At 28.4% G+C, this 19,220-nt stretch overlaps 1 protein-coding gene across 1 annotated transcript in view; it reads left to right on the forward strand.

Moving 5' to 3' along the window:
• Positions 1-19,220, forward strand: part of Wnt2 (Wnt oncogene analog 2) — a 77,750-nt gene that overhangs the window by 22,369 nt on the left and 36,161 nt on the right. Inside the window, exon 2 of the mRNA XM_089220447.1 lies at positions 11,253-11,473. Within this exon, the coding sequence (XP_089076573.1) occupies positions 11,253-11,473 (221 nt within the window). The remainder of the gene's footprint in view (positions 1-11,252; positions 11,474-19,220) is intronic.

Consider the following 19,220-nt stretch of genomic DNA (forward strand, 5'->3'; position numbering starts at 1 on the left):
AAGGTCAATTTTTTTTTCGTTTACTACAGTGAATCGTAAACATTTTTAGTAGAGTATCACCCAAATTTGATCTGCACGTTTTTATAACACTATTAGTCGATTCATACAACGGAATCAATAATTTTTATAAGAACACAATGTCTAGTTTTCAAAATTATAAATGGTTTTTTACTATTTTCCTGTTTTATGCGTTAAAAAAATCTGTGTAAATGTATCATACAATCTAAAGAGCATGACATAAATTCAATTTTTTGAAAAAAAAAATTCAAAATACTTATATATATATATTATATGCCTTATACTACTATTACTAATAGGTATTATGTTGTTTATCCATAAAATATTGTGTTATTTTTTTATTACACTTTTGACATTTATCGGCAGTTTGCTGAGAAAACTCTCTGAGAACCATTCTGAAGTCGAGATAGTTTAAACTGCTGTATAAAATAATTTCAGTCTCGCACATTTATCTCCACTAGCCAGTGTTTCAGTGTTATATTTATTTTGAGTACCTGCCTTTGTATTTTACAATATACAACAAAAGAATATTGTTAATCGTGTCACGAAGGTTGCTCAATACTCACATATGCGTAATTATAGTGTAAAAAATGTGTCTTTTATACCGTAGTGTTTTTTTCCTAGTTTACCGGGCTATGAGTGCACAAGTGATTGATTTTCGTTTAATTTTAATCGCTGGAATTAATTGTAGAAAAATTTGTATTTGTTGGCATATTAGTACCTACCTATGCAACACCGTAAATTTTTATATACATTTTCAAATATATATATAATTTATTTATTAATATATTATATATATATATATGGTAAAATTCTGAAAATACTCTATACTGCAATATCTTACATCGGCTATTGTGAATAATGATGTTATTTCTATGATAAAAAAAAATCCTATACCTATATCTACCTACATAGGCTACATATATGTATTATATTATAGTATAATTATCGATAATTTATCGGTATGCACACGTACGACTTACAAACAGCTCATATTATTATTTCTAACATTAAAATGTTGAGTACAAAACATTTATTGTACAGTGCCCGTGTTATGCATAATATATATTGTATAATATCAAGTGTATTATAGGTATGATTCGTATGGAAATGCGGTTATGGACTAGACGCTGCCGGGAAATATGGTAATGGTACCTACCGTACAATAATGATGACGTATAATATTATCATGTATCTTATCACGATATTATGTATGTTCTCATTCGACTTGTCTTTTTCGGCTCCTCTGAAAATGACATCGAAACGATCGCAGTGCGGCGTGTAAATGCTTATAGGATAGAGGTCACATGATAATTATTAATTATTATTACTACACACAATTTTTTAGAGATTCGAAGCAATTATTTTAATTTTCGTTTTATGAAACTGTACAACTCACATATTATCTATGATAGTTTTATTATAATATTTTTAAATATACCACGTACGTGAAAAAAAATTACTTCCGAGTACCTAGGTATATTTATGATAATAACGAGTGAGCATGTTAGCTGTTGAATGAATCACGCTATATCATGATGCGTGTACCTATAGCTCTACTAACATACATAATAACTTAAGATATATATATATATATATAATATATATTACGTATGCGGGTACCTTTGCCATGCGCTGGGCTGTGGGAGTTTGAAAACTAAAATCTTCGTGGTTTGATAATGTGAATGTATATATTAATATGTGTTCAGTTTCAGTACATGTACAAACGCGTATGCGGTTGAAAGTTATACAGAATTAATTAACAAAATAGAATTTCTCATCCGAGTTCTCGTCCCACAGTCACACTGCGGACACACAACAAATACACATTGCTATCTAGACTCGGGTACTGGAGTGCCTATAATAACATAATAAATTATCGTAGTAACCGTATTTGCAACACATAAACCGTCTTCCGTTCGTTCGCAGATGTAATAATTTTTGTTTTTTTTTTCCACTAAAATTTTACACTCTCATGAGATATACCGCGGTATAAATGACAAAAAACGGTGTAATATTTTAATATATAATATAGTAAAATTGAGTGACATATTATGTATATTTAAATATTCAATACGACGTGTACCTTATACGTGTTAATGGAACGAGCGATCGCATCACCACCAAGTCACACATCTCTTGCCGCGAGTCGTTCAGATTGGCATTATTTTCTTGGCCGAAGTTGCAAAAATAATATTTCATCCCTCGTCAAACGTTTCCCCTCCCTCTTCTGTACACACTGATTGGGACTTTCCAGCGGGTAACCGATATTTTAATAATAATACCCTGGCGGCCAGGACTATCACGTTATTTATGACACGAATCATCCGGGAGCCGCGAGAGATTAAGCGGTGCGGTGCTCGACCGTCTTCTGATTAATATCGGGATACACGTTAAACGCGCAGCTCGGAAAACGTCCGATGATTAATTATTAACGACTGAGCTATATCGCTTAAATATTATATAATAATATACGTATTGTCTGCCAATTTTCGATGAATTTTGTCGGTCAGAATAATCGGCCCGTGTTACAAGTATGCATTATTATAATAACACGGTACCGTCGGTCAAAAATTACATGGGATGTAAAAGTATATTAAGTATCTATTATATCATAATCGAATATTATACCGAGTGCATATGCGCCCTAAATTGATTGCGCTGACGTAAATCAATTATGTTGTGTTATGACTTAAGTTCAAAAGCATAATTATATTGGAAATAAAATAATATTATTATCTACCGCTGTTATACGAGTAAAATTATATTTGCAAACATTATGCCAATATTACCAATACAGATAGGATTGTTGCACATCGACAGGCGAGTTATTGATTAACAACATTATTTTAAAAACTACCAATTCGACTCGCTCTGAGCGATGAACAAAAGCTATAAAGTTGTATAATATACCTAGAAGCTATTTTAATTTCTAGAAATGATTTTCAGTGGAAAATGTGCGTAAGCGCATACCGTATATAATTATATCTGCAGGATGGATGAGCTTAACACGAATCAGTCAGTAATTACTAATTAGTTAATAATATTAGAAAATATTCTACGAGTTTACAGTTATTTATTTCTACTTTTTATTTATTCAAACGATATCAGCATATTTAATTTTAATATTGAGCAATGATACAATGATTTTTATGATATAATTAACCTGACCATGATAATATCATTAGCTAATAGCTAGTCTAATAATTACTAATATACTAAATGTACGTGTATCAACTATCAACTATATATTCCCAGTCTCGTAGACCTTAGTTAAATAGTTAAAAATAAGTAAAACCTAACTTAAAAACAGCTCGTTGGAATTTCAATATTGCGATACGTCAACAGTTTCAGAAAAATTGTCTGCTAAATAATTTGCGTATACCAAAAGGGAGCCCTCATTTGAAAAATACAAGTTTTTATCCCGCAGAACATCCCTTTAAGTAGTACAAAAAATCTCAAGAATAACAAAATATGAGACTTGTGTTTGATTAAAAATTCCAAAAATCAGATTGAGAATAACGATATAGGATTATTGAAGAAAAAGTGAGGATCGCGTGAATCACCCTATATTATACAGTGCGATATGAACACGTTGTATCATACAACATATTATTTCGTATTGCTCATCTCTTGCGTGGTTATATTTTTATTATTATTATAACATTTCGACCGTATAAATGCAATGCGTCTAACAATACTGCAGGAATTTGATTTTGAGCCCGAAAAATCGACTTAACAAGCGACGTACGCATACCTACATTATATTATAATACCAGTTATATATTGACGGCGGCATCTGCATTCGGATATGATAATCAATAATAACGATAATAGTATAATAACATATTATACCTACCATCGAGCGTTTGTTTTTATTATTTTACGGAGAACCGCCGGCGGCACTATTCCGCGGCAGCGTTCGTGTAATATATTATTATGTGATATTATTGTAAGAAGGTGCGCGCCGCTGTCTCTCTGCGACGTCAATTAGCGACGGACGTCCTCGTCGTCGTGTCCGCACGCCCACCGGTGGTCACGAACGATTCCCACAAAACTGTATGGCGCTCGAGGTTTTTCATTCGTAATATTTTTTTTTCTCTCTCTCTCGTTTTATCACCGCACGATAACTCGCGGACGACACAATTTGATCGTTGCCCGTGTATAAAATATAACAATATAATATATATAGTAATTGCTAGACGTCGTAACATTATTATTACATATATATATATATGTGTGTGTGTGTGTGTGTATGTGTGTGTAGTGTACATATACGTCGTCGCCCGGTCTTATATATTGTCCGTCATATAATATATGTATATTCATACGTGTATAAAGTTACTCTGGCCTCTGGAGAGCCCACGACAACTGCACCGCCGCGGCTGCAGCGCACACATACGCCGCCGCCTATTCCTCGGAAATATAATTTAACTGGATAAAATAATATAATAATATACTTTCGAGACCAGTCGACCGACCGTTTCCATTTCAGATTCGCTCGGTGATAAAAACAAATAAATAAATGTGAACGTCATGTGAACTCGGAGACTGTAATAATAATTATATTGTGTACATCACGACGAAAGTAGCCGGCATACTGTGCAGCCACCGCCGTATCATGACGAATCTCTTGGTGAACATCACATCATATAGATTATTGCGCTATCGGACAACGATCGAAATTATACGCCCGTGTGGTGTATCGGGTGGATAAAAGAACAGAGTTGTCTTTGATGAGCGGTTAATTTTCTATTTAAAAAAAAAAAAAATATTTGGTGACGGGCGCGAGTGGTTGTTCAATATAAAAGTGAAAAATAATCATTACCTACATAATATTATAATATTATGGTATATAGTAATAGCGTAATACTATAATACTTATAGCATCACTGTGGGTCATCAATTGTTGGTTGCTCATGACTTATTTTATAGGTTCGTTTAGCGACTGGAACTGCGGTGTTTGCTGATAAAAAATACGGAGCTATTATAAAATGCTATAGGCTTGAATATCTTCTACACATCACGCAAAAGATTTCCATACAAAATATTTTTCAATGTAAATTTTAAGCGCGACGCCCTTGAATACGTGAGTCCTTGGACAATTGCCCCGCTTTGACCCCCCTCCCCCCCAATTAACTCCAACGGCCCTGCTACGCATAAACATACGCAAGCTAGACAAGTCAACTGCATTACAGTTATAGAGACCTTAATTTTACAGTTGAGTTGAGTCCGGATGTAAAGTATTATTGTAGAATAGTAAATCAATTCTTGTTATTTATTATCGTTCGGTTTCCAAAATATTTTTCCACTATAATTCATGTAATGTATGAGGTTGTCATTTGCACATAGGTCCGCGCCTAAGTATATAACTAAAGAATAGATTTAAACTGTTTTGTGGTATAAGTTTAACTGCCGTTAAAACTAGCTGAAGTCGGAGTTGTTTGTGCGCGTAATACCACACCTAGTGTAATAGGCACAATCGTACATAACCTACCCAAATACAGGGTCCCTACAAGGAGGGATTGTTAGACCTGGATTTCAGGGTCCTGGCTATTTTAGGTGTCCGTTGAAATGAATTTGTATTTTTTTATTTCAAATGTTGATAGGAATACTTATTTTATACTAAATAATATTTTGTAGGGCTCGCAAAATTATTTAGTACAGAGGCCTAAATTTTTATGTAGAGGCTTTCCTACATCTAACTTAGTGGAAAAAAAAATAAAAGAGAGTGCCCAGGGTACACTAAAGGAATGGCTGAAGATGCTGTAAAAAAATAAGAAACGAACAGGTTGTTATGAGTTAGGATTATATCACACATGCAGAATTACTGACGAAAGGAAAAGGGCTAATTCTATATCACTTGCATATTATTATATATACGTATAACGTATATTTATTTTATTTTTCAGATTTAGTTTTAACCCTATAAAATACAACTCATTCCTACTGTATTTCATTTGCATTATTTACATACACGATTATGTGCACTTTGACAGTCATTATGAAATATGTTTGCTTTGACAAATAGAATATTATTATTTTGCTTGACCGCAAGCTGAACTTTTTTTTTATTTGCAAACAAATTTATAAAAAATGGTTTGTGGTATGAAAAACTATTTTATAATATACATTTATTTATTAAAACAATACACGATACATAATACGATAAATTTAAACTGATTTTTTACCTATACATTTCACATTGTTGCAATGCAAACCGGTTGAAAAAAATATTTTTAGTCTTTTAATAACATATAAATCTTTAAATTTTTCTGTTTGAAAACAATAGAACCAAACAAATGGATTTAAGATTAGTTTGAATATTGCTTTTTAAACATCGTTCGTTCAATCATAAAGTGGTTTGGTTTCTCAAATACAAATATCCACAATAATACGAAAAATACCTACCTAAGAGTATGTTTAACATTTTTGTTCTAGTTAATAATCATCATTATTTTATATGATATTAATTATATTAATAAAACTAAACTTAGAAGTTTATAATAGTAAAATATAATAATTATATTAATATGCCACCCATTTGCATTATTGACACCAAGTTCACGATATTAATAGGTATTATATTAAATGTTAATAAATAACAAATTTTATTCAACATTAAATAGTTTAACTTACATACAATTAATTGATTTTAAAACTTAAGTAGGTATAATACGAGTATACGACTAGCAATTAAAATCATTGATAATTTCTTTGGAAAGATTTTCGAATCGGACAGAACTTTAGGGTTCACTATTTAATTTCTACATACAAGTGACAACAATCACATTTTGAAATGCGATAGTTATATTTTTAGCCTAATCTTATTCCAATCAAAATACGAACGTGCGTTTAGAGGAATTTTAAATTTACACAAAACCTCTTTGCGTCCAATAGTCATTCCAAACAAACTCAAGACTACAAGACAATAATAATTTATTTCACACTGATAAATTAAATTAAAGCATTCCTTTGTCATCGCATTTCTCTTTGAATATATTTAATTCGTTATAATTTACTTTTATAATATTTTGTCATGAATAAACTTTAAAAATAATTACGAAATAGTTTTTGACTGACTGGAGATTGGACCTTCATAATTACATTTAGGCACAATAATATGACCAAGTATTTAATTACACATTTTGAATCCATTAATTTATTAAACAGACACTATTACACTAAACTTGGTTAAATACAGTATTTTTTTGCTGAATTAATTAGGATATAGTTTAAACTTTAAAGACAGTTCATTTATGTTTATTTGAACTTTGTAGATATCTATAAATTAGTTACAATATACATTTTATTAAATTAGAAAAAATAAATTTCGAAAATGCATTTTAATCTTTATTCAAATAAAAAATAATATTATTATTTACTAGTACATTACTTTTTAATGTGTATTGGTTGCATATTATAATTATTTACTTCTGCCGAAAACATAAAAAATATTTATTACATTTCGTATTCCAATAATAATACCATAATTTCCACCCAATGGCTGATGTCTACAAAAGGTTTAATCAATAAAAAAAAAAATAAAAACTAGTATGAGTATTATAGAATATTAACTGTGCATAATATTACCATAATTTTGTAGTTTTAGGTTTGAGTTGCGGTTAACATCACACTCTTCACTCATAATAATATTATAGCGGGTACCAAGGTAATGATAATAATAGTGTATTGTTATCTAACAATGATAATATTATAATCTAAGCAACACTGTATGGTATTCTATATTTTACCCATGTAACGAGAATTCGAAAAACATTATCTACGGACCTACGGTTGGTTAATATTTTTTAATATTTGCGAACAAGTAAAAGTTATTCATTTTTCACACGAAGAGGATTGGGTAAATGGCAATAATTTTAATCATACGGTACTGATAAATTTTAATTAAAAAAAAAGGAACATTTATATACACTAGTGCCCATATTTAAACGCGCCTATATCTGTAGTACTAATTAATCTTACATAACACTTTATGTAGCCATATTATGTTCCAACAGACACAGATCTTCATCAACTCCTAGGTGTTTTTGGTAGACACATATTATGTATCGAGACTCTGGACACCTTTTACCCAGATTCTCGATGAACTGATAATATAACCGGTTCAAGAAAAAAAAAGTCTTGTAGTTGTTTTTTGTTATATTAATATTATTTTATTATTTCTCCGTCCGTTTAGTGTACTACCTACATTATCAACACAGCATTTTATTGGAATCGTTTATTACGGCCCTATACTAATACAAATCTATATAAATAATACGAACGATATCGTTAATTTTAGAGAGTATGAGAATTTTCCTCTTTAGATTTCGAATGTTTAAACATGTTTTTTTATTATACATTATATACAAACGTTAAACATTGTTAAACGTGGTTACAGTCTCTCAATTTAAAATTAATTTCAAATCTTATTAAATTGAATTAAAATACGAACATTATTTGAATACCGGTGCAAAATATCTGGTAATGAATCGTATCTCATTTTAGACAATTTAGATGAATAATATGCGTACATAAGAACTAAGATTTAATTATATATTCTAAAAACGAATTGATTGAAATTTAAGACTTTAATTAAAAAAGTTTGTGTTTGACTGATATTCAGCTAATTAATTTCACTTCTAAACTATCATACGAGTATATAGTTTTTACAATGTATATGCGTTTAAGATTATCAAAAATAAATAAACAACCAATATTAAAATTATTATTTAGATGAATCCAAAATAGCATATACCTTCATCACGTCAACGCATGTACATACAACGATATTAGTACTATATATATTATATTTTGACATTTAATGCGTTTAATAACCAACTAATGGTTCGTTGAACCATATAATTAAATATAAACATTTTTTACTGTAATATTTATGTTTTTTATAAATATTAAATCAAATCCATTTATGGGTACCTACCTAATAAAATAATTTTAATATTTTACTTGCTTGATTGGCAACACATCCTAGGACGTACAAAAGAAATATTCATCCTATTTTCGAATTTATGTCATGTATTTTATAAGTGTAAGATTTAAATTTTTGATTTTTACAAAAAAAAAAAATATATATATGGTGAATTAAGAATATTAATTAGTGAGACAGAAAATATTTTTTTTTCTCCAAATATATAATATATATACATCGGTCGATAAATTAATTAGGTCAAAATGGTGTGATGAATCTTCTAGTTGGTCATTTTTCATGGCAATTTTATTGCGTTAGTTACGATGTCTTGAATGGATGATCCTCAAGGGATTTTTAAACAAACGAACCATACATGTATAGGATTACTTTCCACAGACACAAATTATACATAAAGTGACTGGAGTAAACGATCGAGGTAAAATTATTACTCACAAAAAGAGTCACCCTCTTATATAAAATAGTTTTAGGTACGATTTTATAGTAAAAGTTTTCAATTATATTCTCAATAATTTATTATGCAAAGTAAAAAGGTAAAACTTTTTCAAATTCCAAAATGCTTTTTCCTAACCAATTCATTTTGCAAAAAAAAAGATTAGGTGAATGTATGAAGGTGTTTCCTTAAACCGTATGAGTTGAATACTGTAAACATGATAGTAATAATACAATCATAAAAAAAAGTCGTAATTATTGAAATAAATAAAACGAAATTCAATAATTCTACTTATCCCAATTCAGAGTTATTAAGTTGTCAAATAATATTATATTTAAACAGTATGTATTTTGTAATTGGTCATAAAAACGAATGTATAACACGAGCTATATATACCTACTATCTTATATATAAGACGTGGTAGCTCTGTTTCTCTGTTAAAGGTGAAATAATATGTTGTGAATCATTGAAAACATATAAAATATCTTATGGTTTACACTGTTTTATACTGTTAGACAGTTTAAAAATAATTAAATTTGTGATATACTACGCGTGGAATGAATGTGAGATAAATTGGAGAGTGCTTTGGCCATTTGTGATTATTTAAAATGTTCCTTACAATGTTTTGATATACGTATAGATGACTCTACAATTTGTGCTTATACATAAGTCATAATCATAAATATGATAATATTTAATTCTTTAAAGTGAAATTTAGTTATATTTATAATATACCGGCACTTCCATTTTGATCCCATAAATATATTGCTAGGTATTAAATAAATAAGTATTTAAATATAGAGACTTATAAGTTTTCATCTTATTATCATATAAATATTTGTTTGATATTGAAATTTAATCGGATATTTGGGCTTAACAGTTTATAATACTTATTGATTTATTGAACTATGTTTGGTTAATTGCTTTCGTGATTACTACATAGTATTAGTAATCGAGAATTCGAGTAGATACTATTGAGTATAAAATAAACTAATACTAGAACCAATTCCCAACGTGAAATTAACTTAAAACTAACGATTCTAGTATAATTAATAATTATTATACATTGGTGTTTTGTACTATACTGGTAGGTCGTAGGTACCTAGGCACATACCTAAGGTTTGAAATTAAACATTCCTTTTGATTTAATACTATAAGTATTAATATAATTACTGTATTTTGTTTCATGATGTTCCTATAATCAAATTATAATAGATACCTATGGTTATGTTAGAAATACAAACTAAAACTTTTTGCTAAAAATAATTGTAATGATATGTAGATATAGTGATAACGATTATCACTATTCATTATTCTTATAACATAAATTATAAATTATTATAATCTAGATTTAATAAAAAATATTTACATTTTGTTAATGCTTGATAAATTGTTTTGATTGCAATAAATTGTAATACCTACGCAATGAGAAATATTGTTGAATCACCATTATGAATAATTTATGACATTATTTTCAGTAGGTATACCTATAGGATACTTTTAATAATTGATTGATTTTCCAATGTATGTATAACATGCAAAAATGTATTTCGCACATAATCAATATATAAGTAATAATATACATAAATATAATTTATGTAACCCAATGGCCTATGTCGCTGAGCGTTTATTTCGTTTTAATAATAATAATAAAAAATAAAATATAATTTACTTTTGCCGCTCGGAAGTTTAGTCTTAAGTTGCCATATCTCCTATAATCTTTCCATGAAAAACGTTATAACACTTAACGACATACCTATGGAATCATTTTAATTATATTTACAAAAATCGTTATTGTTTGAACATAAATATAAATAGTATTGTGTAGTTATCAAGTGTTTGTGATTTCAGGGCGTTGGCAAGCGCGTTTGGTGCCCAAGTAATTTGCAACAAGATAGTCGGACTGACGGCAGGTCAACGGAGGATTTGCGCCGCTGCGCCTGACGCGATGGCCGCCGTCGGTCACGGAATACGGATGGCCAAACAAGAATGCCAACAACAGTTTAGTACACATAGGTGGAACTGTACGGGACCGTCGAAAGGCAACCCGTTCGGACATTTACAAATCACCGGTAAGCTTTATAATATATAGGTCATGCATGTGTGTGTGTATCAGTTTTTCTCAAGAAGTTGATCGTACTGTTGAATATGTTTTTTGTGTTGGACCTTAAGTTGTGTGTCTAGATTGGTGATGTCGTACTTTCTGAGGTCACTATAATGAGTATATTTATTTGGATGTTAACGATATCATATTTGATCCATAATACTCTTTATAATGTATGTGATGTGCGCTTGTATTTTATCGGCCGTAGTCAGTTTGCATAAAAACGTATTCAAAATATAAACAAAAAATTGTGTAATTTGCACAAACATTTTTTTTAAAATGTGTTTGTATAATCTCCATTGAAATTCAAATCAATTTATATCTAATATTTCTATTCATTATTCTTTCGATAGTTTACCCAAATAAACGTTTAAATAGAGTGCAAAAGATAATTTTATTATAATAATAAGATAATTATTAGATATGAAGAGCTTATAAATTCGCAATATTCCATTTTAGTTTCTGAGGTATAATAACCTATATTCGTGCCGTTCTACGGTACGGAAATATTGATTTTAAACCTCCTTCACAACAGTAATAATGTAATACTATTAATACTTCAAAAAAGACATATAATATATTCTAATAAAGTAACAAGTAATAGTTAATAATATATTAAATGCATTATTTTTGTCAAAAATGAATATTTATACTGGGTAATAATAGTAATAATGTTATTACCACAAGTGATATTGCCCGATGAAGCAGCGGGTAGTTAGAAATGTCGAAAAATTATTTAATATTTTTATCCATCACTGTATTTAGAAAAAAAATGTCATGGTCTAGGCTATATCTTAAAAATACATGGCAATATTTATATAAGAATAAATCACGACAATCATTGAACAATATAAAACAGTGTTTAAAAAAAATAAAAGTAGTAATTAAAATATTTCTTTCAGTAGTACAAAACATATATAATTTTTGATAATCACCACTATCATGTACCTACACCGAAATCTAAAACACTATTTTAATAATGTATTATTGTTAAAATCTCGTTCAGCAACCAATAATAAGCTTCGCCAGTGTGCGAAACAAACCTCGAATATTTCGAGAACTCCCTCCTCGCAGCCGCGCGTCGCCAGCCAGCATGCGTTATCGATTCGTTGCTACTTACAATACAGACCTGTTGTCACTGGATATTATTCATCCAACATATTACCTATATTGTGATTAAAGCGAATATCAGCTATCTGGGTCATACACAAAAATTACGTCTTGGCGCGTCGTGGCACGTCTATTAAACCTATTTAATGTTAATATATATATTACTATAATGTTACATTATATGCTTAAGCAGTGGTCGCAAGAGGAGGTCGGAGTCTGTTTATATAGGCTAAAAGAGATTACCGGGGCTGTTACATCTTTGAAATGTAAATATTTTGACGCACCACTATGTACCCATCATGTACCCCGTGTACATAATATTATATAGTATCTATACATATTATAGGTTATAATGGTAGATACCAATAAATTATAATGTATACACTTCCTACACTATATCCATATAATATTAGTGTATGGCTATGTAGTATGTATATATTATGTACAACATGATATGTATATTTTATGTACTAGAGACTAGAGTACACTTTAATCTACAGAATAATTTCAACACATACACACATATATATTTTTATATCATCGTTCATTAAAATAACCTTAATTTATTAAATTGATGCTCTTGGGGCACACGTAATTATTGTGGCTTTGTGCAAGAGATTTGTCTGGCAAAGATAAAAACATATCACACATTACACATAGTGTTTACGTTACGTAAAATGAAATATAAAAAATTGTTATGGAAAAAATAATAACGAAAAACAACAACTCTCTGATAGAATCGTAATAATATTAATAATGTGTACTTTGTTCATGCGGGAGTACATGAGTTGAGTCTCATAAACAAAAGGTATATACGAATTGAGTCCCAAAAGACCAGGGACACAACTCGTGTATTTTAATCATGGTTTTTTTTAAACAATTAATAATTAAATAGATAACAATTTCATTTTTGAATGTATAATAATACATTAAAACTAAAAAGCAACGTAGAATCGAATTAAAATCAAAATGGCCAATAATAAAATATAGCCATATGAGGAGGTTAGGTAATGGATAAATATCGTAAACTAATCAAGAATTTCTTTGTGGAATATAAAAAAAAAATTGAATCTATCAAAAATTAGTTAATAGTAATATAAAAAACAAATACATAATTAAAATATATAAAAATAATTCATGAATCAATTAAACATGCGTCAAACAAAAATAAGGTAGTTTATACATTTTTTATACGTAAGCTTTTTACAAATTCCAACCTTGTTGTTTTATTTTCATTGTTTTTTTTTTTTTTTTTATTTAATTTCGTTGGCGATTATTCTACTTGTTTTTCACTTGGATCTGGACATAAATTATGCTCAAAACAAAATCCTCTCACGTTTATCGCAATTTATAATATTATTATGTGTAATATATCTAGCAATATAGTATCAGAGTTAGAAACCCCCTAATAAAAGTAACATGGAGTACCCTTAAAAGCGCAAAAATAATTATCCCACCCGACCAATAAAGTGAGACGCAGTTCGTGCGTACCTATACATTTTTAATGGACATAAATATTAGATGGCTATAAGTCACACACCTAATAGTAGACTGCAGTATTCAATGCAATATCATCTCTCCAGTACATACACCATTCCAAAATCATTTCAATAATCAATAACACTTTAATTTAAACCATATACATATGTGTATCGTCGGGAGTTATTCATTTCCATCAAAAAACAATAATTCGCATTTTTTTTGTTGTTCTGCATAAACTGAATTTGAATTGGACCACATTGTGTAGTGTGGGTTATGGAAATGTAATATGTTCTAAAATTTAATTTTCAGTATACCATAAAATAACCATCTTTATGTTTTTAGCGGAAATAATAGTTGGTAGAAACGATGCATGCTTGTATTATGTACATATTATGGTATGTCTATGGAATAGTGCATGGTGGTTATTTTCGATTTTCTTTAAATGTTGAGTTTTGGTCTTAATATCTGTTTTATCTTGGACAATTTTTTGTGCAAAGTTGTAAAAAAAAAAACAGTCAATTAAAAATAATATAGGTAAGCCTTGTCAAACACCTACCGGTTAATGTTTGAAAACCAATAATATCAATCGAAAAAAATACATGATAAAACCGGGTGTGCTAGGTGTCTGATTTATGAGAAGAGGAGTGTGTCGATAATTGCCAATAAATACATATACATATTAAAAATATAATAATAAATAATAATACCTTTGAGCAATTTTGGAAAAATATCGAAATTAACAATTAATGATTATCATAAATATTTTTATGTAAATTAAAATGTTTATATTATTTTATATAAAACGACAGTCGATATCACTATAACCTATGCGTGGATTGTACTTAAACGTCATATAATTGGTGGTTTAATGTTCAACGATATTCTAGGTTTAGGTTTTGTGTGTAGTTCAGCCCTTGAGGGGGCGTTATCGTTGTCCACATGGAAATTCTCTCTCAAAAACGGAAATACAAAATATTAGTTCTTAGATGAAGAAATACTCATCGTGTATATGGTTAATTATTATCATCATCATCATTCGTCATCAATGCACACGTTTGGCATTGCCGACCAAATCTTTCCAATCACCTACGTATAATATTTACGAATGCAGTTGTTGTTTCGGTTAAACGACCATTTAATATTATTTATCTGCAACGCGTTCGTGATTAAAATTCTACTAGAAATAAAACCATTAGCACCTACGCTCTACATATACCGTGCGTGTAGTGTGTATGATATGTAGGTATACAATTATAAATATAGCATAATAGATATGATATCACGATAATATAATTTAATCGTATCTCGTATGATGGTGGTTAATAGTATTTATAAACAGAACGGAGAAACGATAATCAATTTTTGTTTACTTAGAGAAATGTTTTGTACACATAACATATTTCTAAAAGGAATTCATTGTACGGCGGAAGCAACGAATACGCAAATATTTTTTTGAAACATATGTCTTGAAAAAAATATTTAAACAACGATTTTTCAAGACGTCATCTATTTATCTTCAATCACCTGCAGTGTAACGTTAAACTCAATATTATTTTTCTTTGCTCGTTGCTCGTTTTTTTGGTTAGGTTATGATGTGGAAATATAATAATATGCATACCTTATACTCCAGAGTGATAAATTTAAACACATAGTCGCATAGCATATCGTACTTTGAAACGATCTACAAACTTAGCGAATATTTCCTTAAATATTCTGAGAAACAACCATCATGAAACAAATTCCTAAACAGCTGGTAAAATTGATGCGATATTTCATATTATTATTATACGACGCATATTAAAATGGTATTATGTTTTATATTATACTCGCAAATACACAATGCACAAACACACATTATACTTTATCATTTTCGTCGGGTTTATACTCCTAGTATGGAAGACGTTACACAATAATCTCCGTTATTCGTCTTATTAAAAAAATATATAAATACATATATACGTAAACGTTATGGTGGTCGGGTTAGGTAAATCGTTAAAAAAGATCCGAATGGGCAACTGTTATGGTTATGACGTATGCATCGTGATTTTATCATATCATTGAACAGTAATTTTCTTAAATGTTTTCGAAAACATTTTTATTTTCACATAGTTTGATGAAACTGCTCACTAAAACACAGTATTTAAAAAAAAAATGTGCTCCGATTCGCGTTGAATAGTCAATTGGATAAATATGAATGTTGAAAACTTACTCGAGTATTAACTGCGGGTCACTTGATTGAATTTCATTAGAATACAAATGTGATGGAAGTGATGTGCAGTTAATAAATATAAATAAATATGTGAAGTCAGAAGTGTTTATTGGTTCAAGTGGCTGATATTATCGTCTACAAATCGTAGTATGATAATTAATATTATATACAAAAGCGTGTCGTTTATATTAATTATAATGACATTGATTGACGCATATCCAGTAATATTGTGGGTATAAAAACCAAATAAATATTTAATACCTAGTTAAAACACAAACGTTAAAATAATAACACGTTTTGATACGAACAATTTTTTTATTTAAATTATCCTTATCACGATTCAAATAAATAACTTTCCGTGAGTATTTGGAAATGAAAAGTATATATCTACTTATTATTTACATTTTACAGGCGTATTAAATCACGTAATTGCAGATTTTACGTTTGAAATATTGTCTCTATGAATTGTTACTTATTTATTTTTACTGTAAATATTAAAACCATTTTTTTTTAAACGATGAATTAAAATACTAAAAAAAATTCACAAACACGAGTTAAAAAAAAATATATATAAATAAAAAATATCTTAGATATAGATATACTACGGAGTTTAATAGACTAAGTTGCTAAAATATAACATGTTATACGTGCTATCTAAAATTATTTATAGCTTTAAAATAATAATACAATTTGATGGTTTAATCATTCATTATAAAGTTATTACTTGTTTTTATGGAAATAAATCAAATTATTTGATTTTCTATTGGGAATTCATTTAAATTTATGAGCAATAACTAAACAGTCTAAACCTGATCTTTAATGGAATAAAAATAAAAATAATAATGCTTTTTTGCAATAAATTTTAGTTTATAAATGTTGATGTATTTACATTAAAAACGTAAGCCAATTAATAAAATATTGTTATTACTTATTAAACTTGTAAGTTATAAGGCTATAGATCTGAAAGTTAGTGCATTTTAAATATATCTAATCATTGTTTGATTATTTTTCAGTTGAAAATAAATAAAACAATTTTACAAAATTTGTTCAATATTTTTTTTTTATATATACAGATAATTTGTATTGCTTTACTTTACGTTTTCATAATGATTGGGTAGTTACTGTATAAAATATTTACTATGCACGTAAATTGAATTGTCTTTAAAAACGTTTCGTAAAAAATCGTTATTCAAAATACATGGATTTTCCAGTCTCTTGTATTTTAACTTTTTTTTTTATTGAAAACTCAATTCAAAGTTAAATTGCAAGTTAATGATTTAAACTTTACGATGTGTATATTATATCATGATGGTGTAATTGTATTGTATAATCTGAAATTTATATTATAAACTCATTACTCAATGTATTTACAATATTATCATAATCATATCACGATAAAAATGTTGTACACAAAAAAATATATATAATGAGTTTTTGACATTCGGAAGTATTTTATATTTTATACTTAAAAATAAAAATAATATTTATCTACTCAAAAAGAATTATTATTCCAGTGCTGATATTTTCTAATTTATTGTAGTGTGTTGGTGGTGGGGGGGGGGGGTGATCGATGAACCCACGTACCAACTGGCTACGGGTTTGATGTCTTTATTTTTTGTACTTAAAAGAAATAATATTGCATTCAAAAAAGTGCTGAATAGAACTTATTTTACATAACAATTATGAAATGTTTTAGATTACAATTTTAAAAATAAACATTCCATTACAACTATTTTTCCCTTGTTACAATTTTCCAGGTAACTATTAAACTTAAAAATAACCTTTTTAATGTGATGTATATTTTACTGTTCTATATCTAATATACTAAGTATTACCTGAGACTTTTTAAGCTTTTTTACTGTTCTAAAATTAGTTTTTCAAAAACATCCGTAAAAGGGACACGAAATTATTAAAAAATCAATATACGAAACTTCCCCGAGGGAGGTTAGGTTAAAAGCATTTAATACAAATTTGACCTTCTTTAAATTATTTATATTAGATTTACATTTAGTAGATTTTCCATTTTGAATGAGCATTTATTTTACAATATATTTACTTAGTACCTATAGTATCTCTTGTGTATTTAAAATTTAAACGATTTGGATAAAAGAATTACATCTCGAGTATCATTTGTTCTAAAATATAAAGAAACATTTTAAAGTTTTTAATGTTATGAGCTATACTCATATAAGTATATATTTTTTATGATATTACTTTTTAATGGGCTGTATATTGGTGTATAAATTATGATGATTTTATGGTGTTACTTAAAAAAAAATGTATTTGTTAATATTAAACTTAAAAAAATTAAATATAAAATAGAGAACTTGGAGAGAAAAAATGACTTGACTTTAATGTGTGTTTTAAAAATACTTCTTAAATAACAAAATATTAATAAAAAATAATAAATTCTTGTATTTTGTGATCTAAAAATACAAATAGAAATTATGTGTAAATGTAAATTATCTTTTATGGTTGTTTTATATTTACTATTTCAGTCATATTTAACATATTATTAGTATAGAAAGATGAGTTGTATTTTTTTTGCGCTGTATTCTTGAAATTAATATTTTATTTGTTATTAGTTGGGCTTGGATTTTATGCAATTGCATATTCTTCTACATTTGACTAATAATAATTCTGATTAATAACATGACGGAAGTTCTGTAGAACGTAGATTCTGCTTTTAATTTTTTTTTGCATATTTGCATCAAAATGCATAATAATTGCATATCTCTGGATAATTGTATAAAATGTGCATGTTTTATAAATACTTAATTAAATATTTTAAATTTTACTTAAAGTTTGATATATTATATCGAAAACGCCGACATTTCTCACAAATATAACTCGACCGAATAAAACAAAATATTTTACCTAGGTACTACAGGGAATACCGGCGACAGACTATAAC

This window comes from Diuraphis noxia, unplaced genomic scaffold, assembly GCF_037042655.1.
Source record: "Diuraphis noxia isolate RWA-SAM2 unplaced genomic scaffold, SU_Dnox_SAM2 contig0002, whole genome shotgun sequence".
In the NCBI taxonomy this organism is placed as follows: domain Eukaryota; kingdom Metazoa; phylum Arthropoda; class Insecta; order Hemiptera; family Aphididae; genus Diuraphis; species Diuraphis noxia.